At 38.0% G+C, this 19,316-nt stretch overlaps 1 protein-coding gene across 2 annotated transcripts in view; it reads left to right on the top strand.

Moving 5' to 3' along the window:
* Positions 1–19,237, top strand: part of SIRT2 (sirtuin 2) — a 37,026-nt gene extending 17,789 nt beyond the window's left edge. For both annotated transcript variants that reach the window (XM_075196358.1, XM_075196357.1), the window contains exons 6-16: positions 2,389–2,495; positions 3,843–3,899; positions 4,468–4,536; positions 4,721–4,850; positions 5,442–5,501; positions 8,092–8,147; positions 10,837–10,913; positions 12,599–12,650; positions 12,747–12,814; positions 13,167–13,233; positions 17,463–19,237. In XM_075196358.1, coding sequence (XP_075052459.1) covers positions 2,389–2,495; positions 3,843–3,899; positions 4,468–4,536; positions 4,721–4,850; positions 5,442–5,501; positions 8,092–8,147; positions 10,837–10,913; positions 12,599–12,650; positions 12,747–12,814; positions 13,167–13,233; positions 17,463–17,597 — 878 coding nt within the window. In that variant the 3' untranslated portion in view covers positions 17,598–19,237. The remainder of the gene's footprint in view (positions 1–2,388; positions 2,496–3,842; positions 3,900–4,467; positions 4,537–4,720; positions 4,851–5,441; positions 5,502–8,091; positions 8,148–10,836; positions 10,914–12,598; positions 12,651–12,746; positions 12,815–13,166; positions 13,234–17,462) is intronic.
* The last annotated feature ends 79 nt before the right edge of the window (positions 19,238–19,316 follow it).

The raw sequence follows: 19,316 nt of genomic DNA, 5'->3' as shown, positions 1-19,316 counted from the left end.
TACAGGGCCGGATTAACCCGAGGTCTAACTGGGCTATAGCCCAGGGGCCTCGGGCATCCAGGGGGCCCTTCAAAGTCCTCAGCAGCATTATTGATCGGTCCGGGGGCGGGGGCGCCCCCAGCCCGATCAATGCTGCTGAGCACTGTCACTGTAGTCCTCCGTCCCCGGCGCTCAGTACTCTGCTTACTGAGGAGATCTCGCGAGTGAACTCTCGTGAGATCTCCTCAGTAAGGAGCTTACAGCGCGCCGAGGATGGAGGACTACAGTGACAGGTAAGCGTTTGGGGGAGGGGGGCCCTCACGGGGTACGGAGGGGGCAGTGGGTGTCTCACATTGGGGGCCTCACGGGGGAATGGAGGCGCCCTTAGCCCAGGGGCCTCCATTCCCTTAATCCGGCCCTGGTCATTTAGTACTCAGACTTGTACTGTACAATATAAATGCATTTTTAAACTATACTGCCCACAGCCATGTATAATATCAAATCTGCATTGTCACTGCCATTAATGCCCTTTAAATTAATGATTTATTTTGTTTATAACGGGGAAAAAAACATTTTCACAAATGTCTTGATAAACAAGCCCAGTCCCGCCCACTCACAAACACTGCCTGTCTTATCTTTGTCAAAATACAGTTTTGGGCGTTGCGTACTGGAATACTGCCTGGTACCTTGTGCTCCCTTCTCTGAGTGTGGCTTTGATCTTAATGGCACAGAAGATTTAATGTGTCCTCTGCTTCCTCCAGTCGGAGTCTGCTTGACTGCCCTGGTCAGCAATCGCTAGGTCTCTTGGTCTTAGCGCTGTCATATAAGCACATGATGTGTTAGTGCTCGCGTTTCTAATTGGCTCACTGACAGGAGTATCTCTGCTTCTATAGAAGCTGCGGTCGGCCACACAATTAACCAGCCATCACAATGGACGATACATCCCTCCACTCCAGAAAAACACAAAGAAACAAACAAAACAACAACAAAGGAAATGGATTGTTCATCTCACAGACTTGTTTCTGATGGAGACCTGGAGCTGTACTTCTATCAGCTTATATGTTAATCTGGCCATTGGCGGCCCCCTGACTCATCAGATGCCCTTATTTACTATTTAACCACTCCAAGGGGCATATTCAATTGGTGGCGGTTTCCGCTGTGGAAAAAGTATTACTGTTATTACGGTAATACTAAGCCGGATTTCAGCTCGCAGCTCCCTGAGCCGCGAGCTGAAATCCAGCGATTTTTATGCGCACGATTACCGTAAAGACGGTAATATTGCGCGCACCGCGTTACTTTAGGCAGTACACCAACAATTGAATATGCCCCCAAAACTGCATGGTTTTAGTCTCTTCATTACCAGACTAAATTCCACCTTTTGCAATTCATTGATTCTAATGAGCATGTCTTTTTTTTTTTTTTAATTAACTTTTACAAACAGAAAGGGCTTTCACTAAAATAAATATATTTTTATTCTACGGGCATTAAATAGGGAATAAATTTACTACAATATTAAAAAACACTTCCAGATTCTTCCCATAGTTATTCACATGATCACACTATAGTTGGTGCACAAACGTGCCCAGTAAACGAAAACGCCTAGTTTTACAAATGGTTTACTTTGACTCATTTGACTCACATTTTGCCTCAATGACTCATTGGATTCACATTTTGTCTTTTGTGCATTGTGTATTTTCAGTGCCTGCTCATAGACATCTGATATTGGGGTCTTTAAGTTTGATGTACTTTTACAAGTAGCATTGTGGCTGGAAATAGTTGGTGTTAATTCAAGTGGAAATATTAGTAATGGCAGGTAATGGGTGGCGATGGGAAGGAGTTTAATGGTGGGTTATTCCAAAGACTGAAATGGAGGGGGGGGGGGGGGGGTAGATTTCCACATATATTGGGTGCTTAGGGCAGAGGTGCTCAAACTCAGTCCACTAAAGCTACCAACAGTTTGTGTTTTCAGGATTTTTTTAGTCTTGCACAGGTGAGTTAATTTATTTGTCCATTTCAGTATCTTTCCCATCTGTTTCTACAGACAGAAATACTGAAAACATTACCTGTTGGAAGCATTGAGGCCTGGCATAGAACACCTCTGGCTTAGGGGATAAACTACAAATTGGAAAATTCAAGAGGGCAGCGTTATGGTAAACTCGCCACAGAGTGGACGTGGAAAAAATTATTGGATGGAATCTGCCAGTCACTGTCCAGTAGATGCCAGATTAAACATGAGTGGTGGAGTAGGGCAAATGAGAGGTGGGGCTACCTGTAATTTTTGTGAAAAGATTTCTGATATTGTGGGCTGATAAGAAGCAGGATTTGATTACATCAGTTGTCACTATACAAAAGGCAGTGACTCATTTCTTCTGGACTATTCCGTTAAGCACTTTTTGTAATCCGCTGTAGCTGCCGGGATTCCTGACTTTCGTTCACCAGGCAGTGGCTTGTACTCGAACCTGCAAAAGTACAACTTGCCATACCCAGAGGCCATATTCGAAATTGGATTCTTCCAGGTAAATAAACCTTGTGAGACATAACATCAGTAGTTTACAGATGTTGTTCTTTTCTATAGCTATACAAACCTAATATATAACTTTAATTTTTTTTAATGAAATGAGCAAAACTTCAGAGAAATCCACACATTCAGTCTAAATATATCACAATTTAAGCCCTTAGGTTATCCACATTGTATAGCCATAGATTGGTCCACTTTAGAGTGGTGGAAGACTTTCATACACAATATTTCTAACACTCAGGCTGGATGTGTTTGAGTTGTTGAATTTTCTCTTGTGCAGTGTAAGGGGTCTATTTATCAAGGATTTTTCCTGTGTTAAACACCCGAAAACAACAGTTTTCGGGTGTTTACCGTGAAATTGCTATGTATTATTGAAGCCTGCTGCTTTGCATTTGCTATTGTTTTTCTGAGCACTCCCCATAACAGTCTATGGGAAGTGCTCAGAACCGCTATGTATTAAAGTCTAACTAGAGAAAATGTTCTCTTTTTCTACATGCTAATGTACGCCATCTGAAGCTGGCGTACATTAACATATCTGAAAACTTTCGTGCTGTCCAGCTCTGTTCTGATGAGCAGAGCTGGACAGCGCATGTGTGGAGGGATCATGTGATCCCTCCCTGTCACTCATCCTACAGTTTGCCGTCCAGGATGCTAGTGCGCATGCACCAACTTTTCAGTCGGTGCATGCGCACTAACAAAAAAGGAAAAAAAAAGAGAAGATCACCGCAGCCTTTAAACGTGAGAAAAGACTGCGATGATCAGGTGAGTCACTTCTCAGGGACAGCAGTCTATCGGCACTGCTGTCCCTGAGTAGTTTTTTAATACATAGCCGTTACTTTTCAATCCTTATCAAGGAGATAAGGATTGAAAAGTATCAAGTGAAAAAAACGAAGGGTCATAAATAGACCCCTAAGAGAGATAATGTACCCCCTACTGTAATTGATAACTGTACAGGAAATAAGATCTATAAATAAAGGACTAAGGCCACAGATGAGTGCTTTTATACAGTTCACATGCGGAGTGACTTCTCATATACTTGTTTTTTTAAAGTAGGAGTTACATTATTCCTTGCAATGCAAACATTTAATATACACCTCCACACAGATATATATTCATACATACACACAGAAGCTGACCTGATGTGGTGCTGTGTACTGAGAAGAGGCCACTTGCTATGTACTGGGGACAAAGTCCTGGTGAACGTGGTGTTCAGTTGCTGCATGAGATTGTACTAAAAGTGTAATCAGTGACCATATTGACTTTCCTCAACCAGGGGGCCATTTAGGTACTTTTTTAAAAAAGAGAAATTGTATATATTTTAATTTTGTTTTGCTCCTCTTTATAGCAAAATCCAGAACCATTTTTTGCTCTGGCTCGAGAGTTGTATCCAGGGCAATTTAAGGTAAGAGAGAGGAAATACAGTTTGTGTCAATGGACTCGGGGGGGGGGGGGGGGATACGAAGGACATGGTTTATTACTGTATAAATAAGATGCTCACTGGTCCTAAGTACTGCAATCACACACACTCCCCACTAGGGGACTTGTGAGAAGGGCCATTCAGTACAAAGGAATGACCAAAGATAGATAGAACTTTTTTAAAACTCTCCTTATGTATTTTTCTCCACATTTTTTCTGTATATACTCACATGTTCGACTTCTATATTGCATGTAGGAAGAAATATATTTTAACTCTTAGGAGGCCGATAAATCTAAAATTGTGATTCAATATTAAAAGGTATATTGTAAACTTGGTAAAAAAATGACTTCTTACCATGACTGAACTTATTAAAGGCGATGTCTATTTAATTTTGTTTATAAGATGAGCTTTAAGTATTCTTACAGAATGTTGCTCTTTGCAGCTAAGTTAAGAATCAAATAAAATAAACTAGCACATTTTTCTTTATTTACCTTTTTTCTTTATCATATTGATCTGCCTTTTCTTGACAAACTATTGTTTTCTTTTTTTCAAGCCAACTATTTGCCATTACTTCATTCGGCTGATGAAAGAAAAAGGTCTGCTACTCCGATGCTACACTCAGGTATTGGTACTAATGCTACAAAGTTCAGTCCAGAAAGGGCACTTAGACATAATAACAGAATAAACAATATATGTTCCCTTATGTCCTCTGTGTTTTTATACTATAAAGGAGAGGAAATCCTCCTGTTTTGTTTTTAACTTAACAATATGATGACATATATTTAGTATCCTATCTCCCCACTTAGAACATTGACACTCTTGAGAGAGTGGCTGGACTCTCTTCTGATGACCTGGTAGAGGCTCATGGAACTTTCCACACCTCCCATTGTATTGGGACGTTATGCAGAGCTGAGTATCCACTTTCCTGGATGAAAGGTATTTATCATCATCAGTAAATGTATTTCCTACCTTCGATGTAGTCCTGTACAAAGGAGAGAATGGGCACTGGGATAAATACCTATATCTGGGGGTCAAATAAAGATCATTTTTTGATCTTGTAATCCTTTTAAGGGCCACTAAACCCTCAGTGCAGTGGAAGCCTTTGTATTCCATTATTAGCATTTTTGGCCAATTGACTGCTGTGTTTTCAGTAGGTTTGTATACAGGAAGCCAGATGTGCATAGGAAAACAACACCCCCCCCCCCCACACACACACACACTGTTATAGATCATTCCTAAATGATTATGTACATCTTGCTTGTTATTAGCATCTCTACTGTGAGTTAGCTCTTTCATTTAAAATATTTTGTTCTTGTTTTAAAGTTTAATTCCCTTATTGGACCATCCCATGTTTATTATTTCTCAGTGCAAATTGAACAAATGATAAAGAAGGAATATATTTTATTAAGGTCATTGGTAGTTTTAATACACAACAGTAGCAGATAATGCCATTTCGATTTTAATGAGTCAAGAGATTAGATTATGAAAACAATTTAAATTTAATAATCGTTTCATTTTTCTTTCCAGAAAAGATTTTCTCTGATTTGATCCCAAAGTGTGAAAAGTGTAACAAGTTGGTTAAGCCAGGTATGAGATTTCACATGCTAGGAGTTGAATGAGAATATGGCTAAACTTTGTATACTGTACTGGAGTAGAGGCAATCTATTTTTTTTAAATTGATACAAGTATAAAAAAGTATTTTGATAACTAGAAAGCTTTAAAATATCTTTAATGTCATCGATTATGTAGCGAGTGGCCTGTAGTCATACTTGCTATTGGAGAGATGATTTGCCTGTAGCAACAAATTGTAAACAATGTTTCTGTTGGTTTAGGAAATCAAATCATACATCTGATTGCTATGGTTTATAGTTCCTTATCTGCTAAATTAAGCCACCAGAAGCTGACCTCGCCCAATTTTGTATTTGATGGGTAATCCATTTATTTGGAATCATGTCTTTTTATTAAACAGTATTATAACATGTAAAAAACATACAAATAAATTAATACAAAATGAAACAGAATCCCAACTAATAACCCAAGGTACATTTACCATATACTGATACTTATACAGTATCAGAATATGCATAACATTTACAGTACAAATGCCTGCTGTTATCCAAAAAGCAGCGTACACTGAACAAAAAACAAGAATTGCAAAGAAGGACTGGAGTGGTCAGCAGCAGCTGCATGGAAACAACATAGATTACAGGTTAAGATTGAAAATTAATGGAGGACCCACTTTTATGTATATATTATAGAAACATTGTGAAGTGTAGGATATTGTTAATGTGTTTCTAAGAGGTTTGTTGAGATACATAGAGGTCATGGGTAAGTAAAGTACAAGAATAAACATGTAATGAAAGTACTCCTAAAGTAGTGCAGAAAATATTGAGCAGGGACTAGAGACTGGCCACATAGAGAGGCAATCGCTTCAATCCGCCATCGTCGGTAAGCAATACCGCTTCTTAACTAGATTTTGAATTGTTTGTCCATAGAATTTATACTAGTGCAGATAAATATTTCACACACCACACTGTCATTAGCCAAGGACAGCTATTTTTGCCATGTCCTGGTTATGATGACCTTAGCTAATGTCAACAAACGACACACTGGTATGCAGACAGCTTTCTAAGGGTACCCCGAATATAAATACTATGGGAGACATTTGAGGACTATCCACCCTCATTCTCCGAATACATTCCCCTACAGATAACCAGATGCTTTGAACCCCAAACCCCAAAAGTTCCCACCATATTCCCACATTTAGGACATTCAGAGTTGCTTATCTTATCCATCTTACATAGTCTAAGACTGGGTACAGACTACAGGTTTTTCAGCCGATTATCGCCCAATATTGCATTAGTGTGTATACTCAAACGATGAACAATTATCGTTCCAAAGCACATTGTATCGTTTGATTTGCTTTTTAAACCAAACTGAAAATCTCTTTCAATGATGGAACAATGTTGTTTCATTTCTGCAGTGTGTATGCGCTCATGACCAGAGTGTCCATATATCTTTATGGGGTGTGCAGTGTCACAATCTTTTCAGCTCAGGGTTATGACAGATGAAGAGCACAGATATGAAGGCATGCTGATCGGGACTTTTTTTTTTCCCCAGTCATTGGTAAAATCGTTAACTATATGGCATAAGGAGAATTTTTTTGTAGTGTGTACCCAGCCTAAGAGGTGTAAGATATACACTGTGCATGATATACAATTGTATTTGTTGGAATCTAACACAGGATTTAGCCTCTCTAGCACATCCCAGCTTGAAGTCCCATTCCTCCTATATTACCTGGTCAATATCTTCTTTACTTGTTTCTCAACATCATGAGTCCTTCAGGTGCAACATGCGCCAGTACATAAGCATACAGTGTTGAAATTTGTTTTGTGAAAACCAATTTTTTGGAACGTTATCTTGAGCGGGTGATTATCACTTTACCACCAAACAGTGCACCAAGAAGCTTGTTGCAGTTCCAGGTATCTGTAGAATAACGTATTTGGAATTCTGCTTTCAATGATTCAAAATATTTTAACTGGTTGTTATTGTATAGTTGACCAATTTAGATAATCCTCACACTTAAACCATGTCTTATTTTTCCCCGTTTTAGCTAACCTCCCAAATGTCACATTATGTAATTTGTGTGTATCCAGAGCAGGGCATGTTCCATGTATAATTTTATGCTCCATGTTCCACACTTGCACAGTTTGTCTAATAAGAGGGGCAGTACTCTTTGAATCCCCCCCCCCTCCCTCGGTAGGGTATGTAGAGGACTGTGGGAGGACCCGTATTTATCCAGGAGATGTCTGATGACTCTCCAAACCATTATTTCAGATATGCAAGTTGTGTGGCCCAATATTAGAGTTTTAGATTACAAAGTGCTAGGCCACCTGTGACTTTGGTTCTATAAAGTGTACTGATTGTTAATTTAAGGCATTACCCAGATTGATATTAAGCATGACATAATTTGTCATATTGTTAACAAATATCAATTATCAATACAATTCTATATGATAACAAAAGGAATCCTTATTTCAATAGTTTAAGTTTTTCCAACAATTAAGTACAATCTCACTGTATTCAAATATGGCCGCAAAAGTAGGTTCCTCACAATGTGCAAACTTCAATAAAGATTGTTGTTTAATGCTGAGTACTTTTGTTTTGTTTTTTATAGATATTGTGTTTTTTGGAGAAAGTCTGCCATCCCGATTCTTCTCTGCCCTAAAGTCTGTAAGTGGATAGTCCTTGGTATACTGTGGGGTTATACATTGTGTGCATTATATATGAATATTACCAGGTAGAGCCCCAAATAACCTTCATTTACTGTACGAAAGTTTTATATGTGTATTCAGCACAGTTTGTAGATACAAGATATTGAACTCAGGAATTTGTACAACTGTAAGTCTTTGATAACATAAAACATATCTAAGACTCTATTTTTCAATTATAATATTACTATTATTATATTACTATGTTAATACAACATACAGCTAAACATAGAACTATAGCTCTTTAAGGAAAAATGAAACGCTGTTTGTAAGCAGGGGCTAGTTTTCTGAAAACATATGGACACAATTTATACCGGTATTGTTTTATTACTGTTTGTTCCTAATTGTAAAGCACTACGGAATTTGTTAGCGCTATATAAATAAATGATGATTTGTGTTTATTATGAGAGACAACTGCTACCCTGCTTTCCAGGCATACATAGGATTCTATTTATCACAGAGATAAGCCATAAATCCTGTCACAAGATTTACAGAGGAAGCAGTGGTGCAAGTACCATCACTGTCCTCTGATTACTAATGGCTTCTCTGGATGCCCACAGAGAAAAAGCTTTATTATTTAGCAATATAAATAAAGCAATATTATTATATTATTGATATGGATATATTATATAGCCATATAAATAATATAATATTATTAATTATAGATAATATTTATAATATATTTAATATTTTTTCACATTTTCTAAACAATATTATTTTAGCTGTTTATTTTTTTCAAATCTGGAAGCACAAGTCAAATTAAGTGCAAATTAAGCAACTTACTAACATACCCATTCTGGAGATATAACATACTACCTAAACTGCCTCATATATGCGATAAATATTATATCTTCCCAGACAATTGCTTTCTATATATGTGGTGCATTTTATGCCCCCTTTTCTCCATACACACACAATATTACTATAGCAATTGGGTAATAATATATTTCATACCAATACTAGAAGCCCATAATTATAGTAAGATTCCATTTAGAGGGATGGCTCTTATGCCGTGATATCGGGAATTAAGATAATTTTGCATTAACAATTTATCCCATAGCTTTATTGCTATGGATTAGACTGCTGTTCCACATTATTAGTGAAGTTTTGATTTAGTAAGATCAGTCCCTCCCTAGGGTCTAGATTTTAAACGCACATTATTCTTTCTGTCTTTTTTTCACCTACTTTGTTTTTAAGATAATTTGCCTATCAATAATGTGCCTATGAGTGCTTTTTAAGAAGTTACTAATAAAGATTAGCTTTAATCTATATCTTTTAGATAAAGAACTGGAGTGCTTTAATGTTCAACCTTTGTTTTTGTTTTTTTAAACGATTTCATATATGTTGAAAGAAGCAGCCCCTCACAATTGGTACACATTAATATGAAAATGTGACCAAGGAGGATGGTTCATAACTTGGTGCGGAGCCAAACTCTGTTGTCTCAAAATTGTTTGTGAGCCAACTCCCTTGGCTGAGAAGCAACCCCCCACATGAATGGTCTCAGGATGTTTTACTGTTGGCATGACACAGGACTGATAGTAGCGATCACCTTTCATTCTCAGGACAAGAGTTTTTTCAGATGCCCCAAACAATCTGAAAGGGGATTGATCAGAGAAAATAACTTTACCCCAGTCCTCAGCAGTCCAAACCCTGTACCTTTTCAATAATGTCAGTTTGTCCCTGATGTTTTCCTGGAGAGAAGTGGCTTCTTTGCTGGCCTTCTTGACACCAGGCCATCCTCCAAAATTCTTCGCCTCACTGTATGTGCAGATGCACTCACACCTGCCTGCTGCCATTCCTGAGCAAGCTCTGCACTGGTGGTGCCCTGTTCCCGCAGCTGAATCAACTTTAGGAGACGGTCCTGGCGCTTGCTGGCCATTCTTGGGTGCCCTGAAGCCTCCTTGAAGTTCTTGATGATCCGATAAATGGTTGATTTTGGTGCAATCTTACTAGCCGCAATATCCTTGCCTGTGAAGCCCATTTTGTGCAAAGCAATGATAACTGCACATGTTTCCTTGCAGGTAACCATGATTAACAGAGGAAGAACAATGATTTCAAGCACCACCCTCCTTTAAAACTTCCAGTCTGTTATTCTAACTCAATCAGCATGACAGAGTGATCTAAAGCCTTGTCCTCATCAACACTCTCACCTCTGTGAGAGTGTTGATGAGGACAAGAGAATCACTGACCTGATGTCAGTTGGTCCTTTTGTGGAAGGGCTGAAATGCAGTGAAAATGTTTTTGGTATAAAGTTCATTGTCATGGCAAAGAGGGACTTTGAAATGAATTGCAATTTATCTGATCACTCTTCATGACATTCTGGAGTATATGCAAATTGCCATCATAAAAACTGAGACAGCAGACTTTGTGATTTGTGTCATTCTCAAAACTGGCCATGACTGTAGATCTCACAGTATGTCCAGAAACTACAAGAAACTCTGACCTTATTGACCAAATGATCATGAAAAAAGGTGGCATAGTTGCACTACCATTTCTCAGTGTTAAGTGCCATTATATTTTACACTGCATCAAAAAAACATATGGAGCATGCATTGTTTTCAAAATAGGTAACTGTTTAACTTGTGTATGTATATGTATATACACCCATAAGGCTTTCTATATATTGACCAAAGGCTTCTTTCTCTTCTTAGGACTTCCACAAGATTGACCTTCTCATTATAATGGGGACATCTCTACAAGTACAGCCATTTGCTTCCCTTGTTGGCAAGTAAGCATTACCATGTCACTATAAAGACGTCATTTTAGTACTCTAATGTATAACCCATTAAAAAAATTCTACACAAACCATACTTGGCCCTCACCCACTGGCATTTAAATGCTGCACATGACGCACTCTATTTTATGATTCCACACCTATTTGTGGTCAGGCATGTGTTTGTGTTGCTTAATTTTGGATACTACTTGCTCCAAAAAAAACATTGATCACTATAGGAGCACATTGTGTACATACCCACTAGGGGTTAAGTTGTTTGTTTCATGTAGAAACTTAATTGAAATGAAAGGGGTCCCTCATCAGTGTTCATTTGTGCTTTCCATCATCAGTGAGATTCCTTTAATCTATGTTGATGGGTGATCAAACTACGGAGTTCCCAAGTCTCCCCTCACTGCCAGCTAATCACATTGCAGCTAGTGTGGGAACATTTCCATTGACTTCAAAGAAAAAAAAAAAAAGATCTCTTGTATCACAAATTAAGGATATTTCCAGTGTATTACAGACAGAATTCCCTTGGATTACACATTTTTTCTGTGCTTTTGTAAATTAAGAATATTCACATTTATTACAAGTTAAAAACATTGCCTGTAGATCACATGAAGGAATCCCTTTGGATTACAAGAATAATAATTTTGTTATGATTACAACTGGTGAACAAGGCTTTGTTTCTTTAAGTTCAATACATTTATTTAGGAATTGTGTCTGTGTTTTATTTACATATTTAGTTTATTATTCTAGTATAATAGAATGGGGGTGTTATGGATTCCTTGCTATCTTACTGACCATGGAGGTGGCAAATTTGCCACTCCAGGGGGCCCAATATTGCTCATAGCCCCCTGGTAGTCACAGCCCATTGGTGTCAGAGCCCCAATGCGTTTCAGAGCTTTTTTTTTTTTGCCCTTGCTCAAATGGAAACCATCCCAGGCTAATTATTGCTGGGGCAGGTTGAGGCATTTGGGGGGTGCCACATTGCCTGATTTTAATTATTTAATGTACACAGCTTCCCCCTTCACCTCAATATACAGCTATATTATGGTTCTACATGGGGAGCACACTCTGGAAATCCCATTTGAAAGGAATGGGAAAGCTCTTTGCGTCTTGCGTTAAGCAGACATTCGCAAGCACTTCTAGTGCATATCAACCGTGGCTATACAGCATGTAAACTGCATACCAAAAGCGTAGCATTTATATGTGTTTTCACATGTCATTTGCAATTTGTGTTTTTTGTTTGTCCTAAACGCAATGCCAGTGGGTATATAGGCCTTGCTTTGTAGCTGAAGCCTGGCGCTGACCGCTCTGCGCAGCAAACAATTCCCGACTGTAACATATTATGTTTACAGCAATTGACACAATTCCGAGATTCCAGCTTCTCTGTGCTCTCCTGCCGGCTGTAAATGTTTATAATATTATATACTTTGATGGCATATTATACTATCCATATAGTAGTTATCCATATAGTAGTTATACCTGGTAAGAGACCGCAGAGAAACGGGAAATCAGGAATCCCATCTTACAGCCAGGACCTCTGGTATTGTACAGGGCAGTCAGCAGCAGCGCTAAATCATGATTGCAAGGTACCATGATTGGTATCTTGCAGTAAAATATAGTAATCTGGGAGTCTGGAAGATGAGAGAACCCTGTTTAACCACAGTCTGAATTAATGTGTTTTCTGTTTGCAGGGTTCCTAGCAAAACACCTCGTCTTCTAATCAACAAGGATAAGACTGGAGAGGTAGGACAATGGGGGAACAGAAATAATTTTTTTTATCATAACTTTGTGCTTTGTTTTGACTCCACTATCATAACCTTCCTTTGCTTGACACCCCAGGGGGACTCATTTTTTGGACTCCTTGGTTTGGGAGGCGGGATGGATTTTGACTCCGACAAAGCCTACAGGTAATAAACAAGAATCATTTTAATATACCCCTAAGCAGAATATCGTGATACAAATTGAACACCTTTCTTTGAGACAGCCGACTCCATGCTTTATAGGACAGCATGAGATAAAAGCTCTGGATTGTGCTGCATTGGCTCTGCCTGCTCATAAACTGATATAAACGAGTGTGGCAGATGTAGGTTATATGAATAACGCCTATTAACAAATTCCAGACTGCGCTGTATCTATCAAAGAAAGGTGCTCCTCTGTATATTTATTTTTCAATGCCCCTATGAATGTTGAGCTGTGCTCCAGAGCTGACGGAGAATTCTAATTAGATTTTTGTGGTTCTAATTGTTTGTTTGTACGTAGGGATGTAGCCTGGCTTGGAGACTGTGATGATGGTTGCCTTGCATTAGCTGAATTCCTAGGATGGAAGGTACTTATAGAATGTATTTAGAATTTTTTTCAACATTTTTTAAATAAGGTCAATATAAGATTAACATTACCTATAAAACCACTGGCGTAACTATTTCATATTTGGTGATATTTTTCTCCTTAAGAACTAGGCTGACAACTGCTGTGTGAGCGATACATTTCTGTGAAATACCATGTCCAGGTCACGTGGTGCAAGGTTACACCCAACCAGCTCTAGGCTATTTGGCACAGTTTGTTGCTGTCTCTTTGTAGGATGTGGACTTCCAACTGCAAGTAGCCTGCGCTCTGATCAAGTTAGCACTCAAAGCTTGTAGTCACGTGACATTAAAAAAAAACTACAAAATGCTTCATCTTCTGCCTTTTTAAGCGTAAATGCTACATTTTATAATATTTTTTGAAGGATTTTATTCAACAAAAAGTTACATGAAAAAATTTAAACATACTATACAATTTAAATATTTAAGCTTGAACATGTTTGAATCAGTTCAAACATGTTCAAACCTTTTTGCTTTGCTCCTATTTAGCTCAATTTTTGGTGTATTTTAGAACTGGTTAAATCAGTTTGAAGTAATTCCAAGTATTTCAATAGGCAGACACTTCTAAGTGATTTTAGAGCCCTGAAGAACCACCCTGCCAAGGGGCAGGAGATAGCATGTGTGATCATGCAGACCAGGAATCTGTCTAACAGTGGTAGCACAAGCAATGATAAGCAATGACACCAGACTACAGGTAGAACACCTTCATTTGAGTCACCTGGTGGAGAAAAAATCCAAGAGGAAGCGGATGGATAAATTGATTCAAGGCCTAATTTGATTTGGCTTTTTTATAGTAGGGATTTGGTGATCTACCTTCAGTGGTCGAGTTAAGTCTCAGGTAGTATCCGTATGATGAGCTGAGACAGCATATGTGCATGTCTGGTGGTTGAAGAGGGAGTGTATACAGTGGTTTGTCATACTGCCATTTCTACTGCTTTAATTGTGAAACTAGCAATCATTAACTTCCACTACCATTACATTTTCCATACCGCCACTTCCACTTAGACCACTGCATGTCATTAAATGTCAGTAAGGTAAAATTATTATAAAGCATTCCCACGGTTATAGCAAAGGCCGGAAATTGTACAGCATTATGACAGTGCAGTAGGAAGCATTTACGTAAGACTTTTTTACTTTGTAGAGGGACCACCCTGGGATACTGTATAGATATCCGTGGTAACACCGTGTGTGCACAAAAAGCTGAGAAAAAAATGAAAAGTTCTCACAGTAGGAGATCTATTTCTTGCTGTTAATGTTGTTATTTTGTGTGGAGTTATTGAACTGCTATACATTGATTAATTTAATACAATATTTTGGCATGGCATTGCACTGAATAGGCTGTGGTATTACATTTTTCATCTGAATTTCATGTTGCTTTTTTGTGTTTGCAAAATAAATGTGTGCAACTTCCTGAAAAAATTCTCAACATTTCTACATTTTACTTCTGACTGTACATGTTGTTAATAATCCAATAACAGTGCTGTCCAAATTATTACTTATTGGCAGTCCATTATTTTTTTTTCCATACCAGTATGGTGAGGGAAAACAATAATAAAAAAAAATCCACAGTATGTATGGTGTAAAAACAGATGGTGTACACAGGTTTTATGACTCGACTGTTATAGCTGGTGTCTGTAATTAGGAGAAAATACACCTAGTAATGCCTGTATCAAAGTGAATCTTTCTGCAATGAGGGATAATTACCGTTAAATGTAAGGTAATACATATTTCATAAACAGATCGTAAATAAAAGAAGGTTGTAACACAAAAATATAATTATATAAAATATAGTAATAAGGGTAGCACAGACCAATGGTTGTAAAGATCCTTAAACTGGATCCTAAACCTCCTGCAGCGAGATGGATATAAAAAAGTTAAATCAAATGTTTTTGAACTCATTCTGCTGGGAAAAAAACCCATAAACCAGTTAAAAGTTGTAGTATGGTGTTGAGCTTGTTAAAGTGTAGTATAAGACAGATAGGAAATATTGATGGTGTATAGTTCGTTGCAGGGGTGTTAATCTTCCAGAATAGGTAGACAAATTCCCTGTATGCCAAAATCAGTGTCATTTACGGCTTAATTCAGTTAAACACTTGATACACAATTTTATCGTAGTTATAAAAAGTTTCTCTGACGACATAACTTGAATTATAGCGCTCTTGGTAGGAGATCCTCAGGTTGCAGTTATTTATGCAGAATCAGCTTTGACATGGGTGTGAGTGTCTTACCCTTAGAGGTTGTTTTCCCAGAGATCCCGCTTCTCTACCATCCTTGCAACCACGCAGTGGATTCTCGCTGTTTCTGTCGCTGCTCCTAGTGAGAGCGGTTGATTCTGTTTGCTGTGGCCACAGAAGTTGCATTCCTGATCGTGGTAATGTGAAAAGCTGGTGTCCATATCTGTCAGCAGCCGCCAGTCTAATAGAGACTGAATAGCAGAGATTGCAGGGTATAAATTGTAAGTTGTTACAGTGTAATAATCCAACATGTTTCACCCCTATATGGAAATGCATCAAGGTTTTTCATCGCTTTTTAGGGGCAATTTTAAAACCGCTGATGTATGAAAGGGCGAACTGATAGCAAACAGCAAAGGGATATATAACAGAATTGGGAAGAGAGAGAGTGAGAGAGAGAGGAGAAGGAAATATTACTTACAGCAACAAAAGTATTCTTAAAATATAGACACTAGAGATAAGATAATTTACAGTAGTAACCCGTCACACATATAATAAAGTAAAAACCTAAATTTTTAAAAGGGATTCGAAAAGAGGAAAAATTAGGTGGAAGCAGGAAAGAAGGGACGGAGAGGGAAATGATAAGAAAGAAACAAAGACTGGAGAAAGGGGAGATGAAGTAGGACATGGGTAGTAAAAGAACTAAGGGGGAAAAGGAATAAAGGTGGGTACGGAGGACAGGGGGAAGGGACTGGATAGGAGTGGGGGTAAGATGAGAGAAGAGTGAACAAAGCATTGTCATTGCAACATAGGGTAGTCCTGAAAAATGAGCAAACTGTTTATGTACTGTATTGTATTGCTCTTTGGATGGTATAGAGTGGGAGCATAACTGAATACAGAGTATTGCTATAAAGAAACCATTTGGTAAGGATGGGTGTTCTTGCTATTAAACTTCGTAGTTAGATATGAATTTAACATGCGAATTACAGTTCTCAACAATCTGAGCACCTAGTGAAACAATCCAGAATACAACTGTCTGGACAAGCAGCATGTATGTCACTGTTACATGTGTTCAATAACTACCTGTCATTGATACAAGAGAACACACTGCATTAATGATTCCCATGGGGGCAGGTAGCATCCTCTAGATCTCTGATGGCAGACTGAACCTCATAGCCCAAGAGGAGATCAAACACAGATCATTGCTCAGGTTCTCAGGGCTTTCAATCTTTTTTTGGCAAGTTGCTCTGGTGAATTGTTGTAATTCTGTTTGAATCTGATTTTCAGTGCTGATCAGGAGCTCTTTTTTAAATCCTACTAGGTGACCATTTGAGACTGGTCTGAACATAATGAATGTGATATACATATAGATATATATTGATATAGATAGCTATATGTATATATCAGAGAACCACAAAGTATGTGTTCCGGGCTGGGGCACTGGGGAATAAACAGTGGTGCAAAAATTAGTATTTATTGAGAGGAAATGTGTGGCATGTAAGTGGATGGCTACAGACTCGCAAACTATTCAGGAATAGATTACGACAGTGTCTGAGATTTATAGTATTTGAACATATTAAGTGTCCTATGAAGAACCATTATATCAGGCAAGGGAGGTGGTTCGCTCACCAGAGAGAGATAGTATTGCTGAGATAACGCAACTGTGAAACAGCTGCTTGTCATTGTTATACTAAATATCCTAGCCTTAATGAGTTAGTTGCTGCAATGAGTATATATTACTGCAGATGTTTTGGTTGGGGTCCCGGCCCATTGTCTCCAGTTGTTTAGTGTCTTGTGTGTACTGATAGCCGTCCAGATTTATGACACTTTACTATTTAAGCTCATCAGATTGTTCATGACTATACATTATGTTATAAAAATAAACCAGTACAACATTCTGTCCTGTCTCTATAACAGATGTCAGTTGCTGCACCATATTATAATGTGCTAATGATTGCTCCATTTAATTTTTTACCGCATCTAAATGAGCTGCTCCGCTTACACACTCCTGTAACATCTTGCAGGCTGAGTTGGAAGAACTGGTGAAGAAAGAACATGCAGCAATCGATGCAGCCGCTCAGGAAAAGGAGAGCTGTCCTGGGCAAACAGAGAAAAAGGGCTCTCCTAAGAAAACGAAGGATGAAAAATCAGCAATATAACCGATCGGGGATGTCCGTGTGATTTCTCACATCTTCATAAATGCACCTTTAACACTGAATGTGCTCCTGTACTGTTTCTCTATCTGAGAACTGCTACTGGCACAGGAGTAGGGCAGATGTAAGTGTAATCTTTGCACAGTTAACATTGAACTGCGTTTACATATCTGCCACCTTTTCCCCTGAGCATTTTTCTCGCTTTTACTGTTTAGTGAGTGATCAGCACTATAGCTGTTGGTAAATTTTCCATGACCGTTTACTAAGCACCTTGAGAGATGAAAATTGGCAACATCTGGATTTGGGGCACCCTACCCCTAATATAATGGGACATATAAGTATTGATGGCGCCAAACGCATATACTGTTTTATTTCTGTCACTAGACAATCTGATCTCGTTACACTAATTATTGCTAACTCAATGACATGGAATGAAAAGAAAGAATAGTATAGCGCTATTATCCATACTTGGTATCATCTGTAAAGTGATTGCTTTTGTGCAGTTACCATTTATTCTGCTCTGGTCATCTACAGTTTGGTTCTAGAACATCACCGGAAACTATAATTGGTCTCGTATAAATGACTGGTTAGAATCCAGAGACATGACGTAGCTATGGCTTATAATTACACACAGTGTACCTTATAAATATTGCTGTTCTTTTCTTAAAATTCTTTTACATTTGTAACAAACTGGGCAGAATTTAATACTTGATCTTAAATAGCACCTTTTAAATGTAATTAACTTTACTGCAGTAGTAGGATTATTGGGACGAATGGGAGCAGAGCATTTTGTCCCTGGTGCTGCACGTCATGAATGGAAGGAAACAGTGTTCTTTGTTTAAAAAAAAAAAAAAAAATCATCTTAATTCTAAGAGATTGTGTAATCATCTTTCAAATTGATAATAAAAAACAAAACATGAACTCTGTAGTAATAACCTAGAGCACTCTCACTAAATACATTAAAAAGGAAGGCTAAAATGGGGTACAAGACTTTAAGAGGGAAGTATCTCTTCATGCCAATATACTTTTACGTTTTCTCTAAACTTGCAGATTTGTTTGTTTTTGGTGTGTAGTGCCTCTTTCAGCCTTTGCATCTTGTAGTAGTGCTGTCTAAATAGTTGGTTTTAAAGGCAGGATTTTGTTCAATATAATAATGTTTTTTGAAGTAAGAAATCACAACACATACAATTTCCATAGGGGATCATGTAGTGTAATACAGATCCTGTTATCCAGAATGCTTGGGTTTTCCAGATAAACTTTTTCCCCCTGAAATTTGGAGTACCATGCTTGCATAAAACCTACAACAACAAAAATTTAAATAGCCACATGCCTCTGACTTTCTTCTCCTTATTAAATTGTTAAGCTGTGCTCCTCACAGTGACTATGGGAGGTGACACATGGTAATAATGTCTGTGTTTATGACATTTATCCTGAATAGCAGCAATTATCCCATTTTTATTTTCTTTCTGTTTTTCTAAACTCTCTGGATAATAGGTAAGTAAGAAAATCCCATACATGTACTTGTTAACATTAAACATATTGAATCATTTCCATATTTCGATTTTACATTGGTTACAATGTGTGTAAAAATGATACATCATAATATACTTTCATTATTTATTGTATTAAAATGATTTAAAACCTGTTATCAGAATTGATTGCATTGCTTTAAAAGCTAATTCTTTATTAAATGAGTATCTACTTTTACGTATACCTTTCCCATCC

The sequence above is a fragment of the Mixophyes fleayi genome, chromosome 2 (assembly GCF_038048845.1).
Source record: "Mixophyes fleayi isolate aMixFle1 chromosome 2, aMixFle1.hap1, whole genome shotgun sequence".
Taxonomy (NCBI): Eukaryota; Metazoa; Chordata; class Amphibia; order Anura; family Limnodynastidae; genus Mixophyes; species Mixophyes fleayi.
This window is presented reverse-complemented; position numbering and strand designations above follow the sequence as displayed.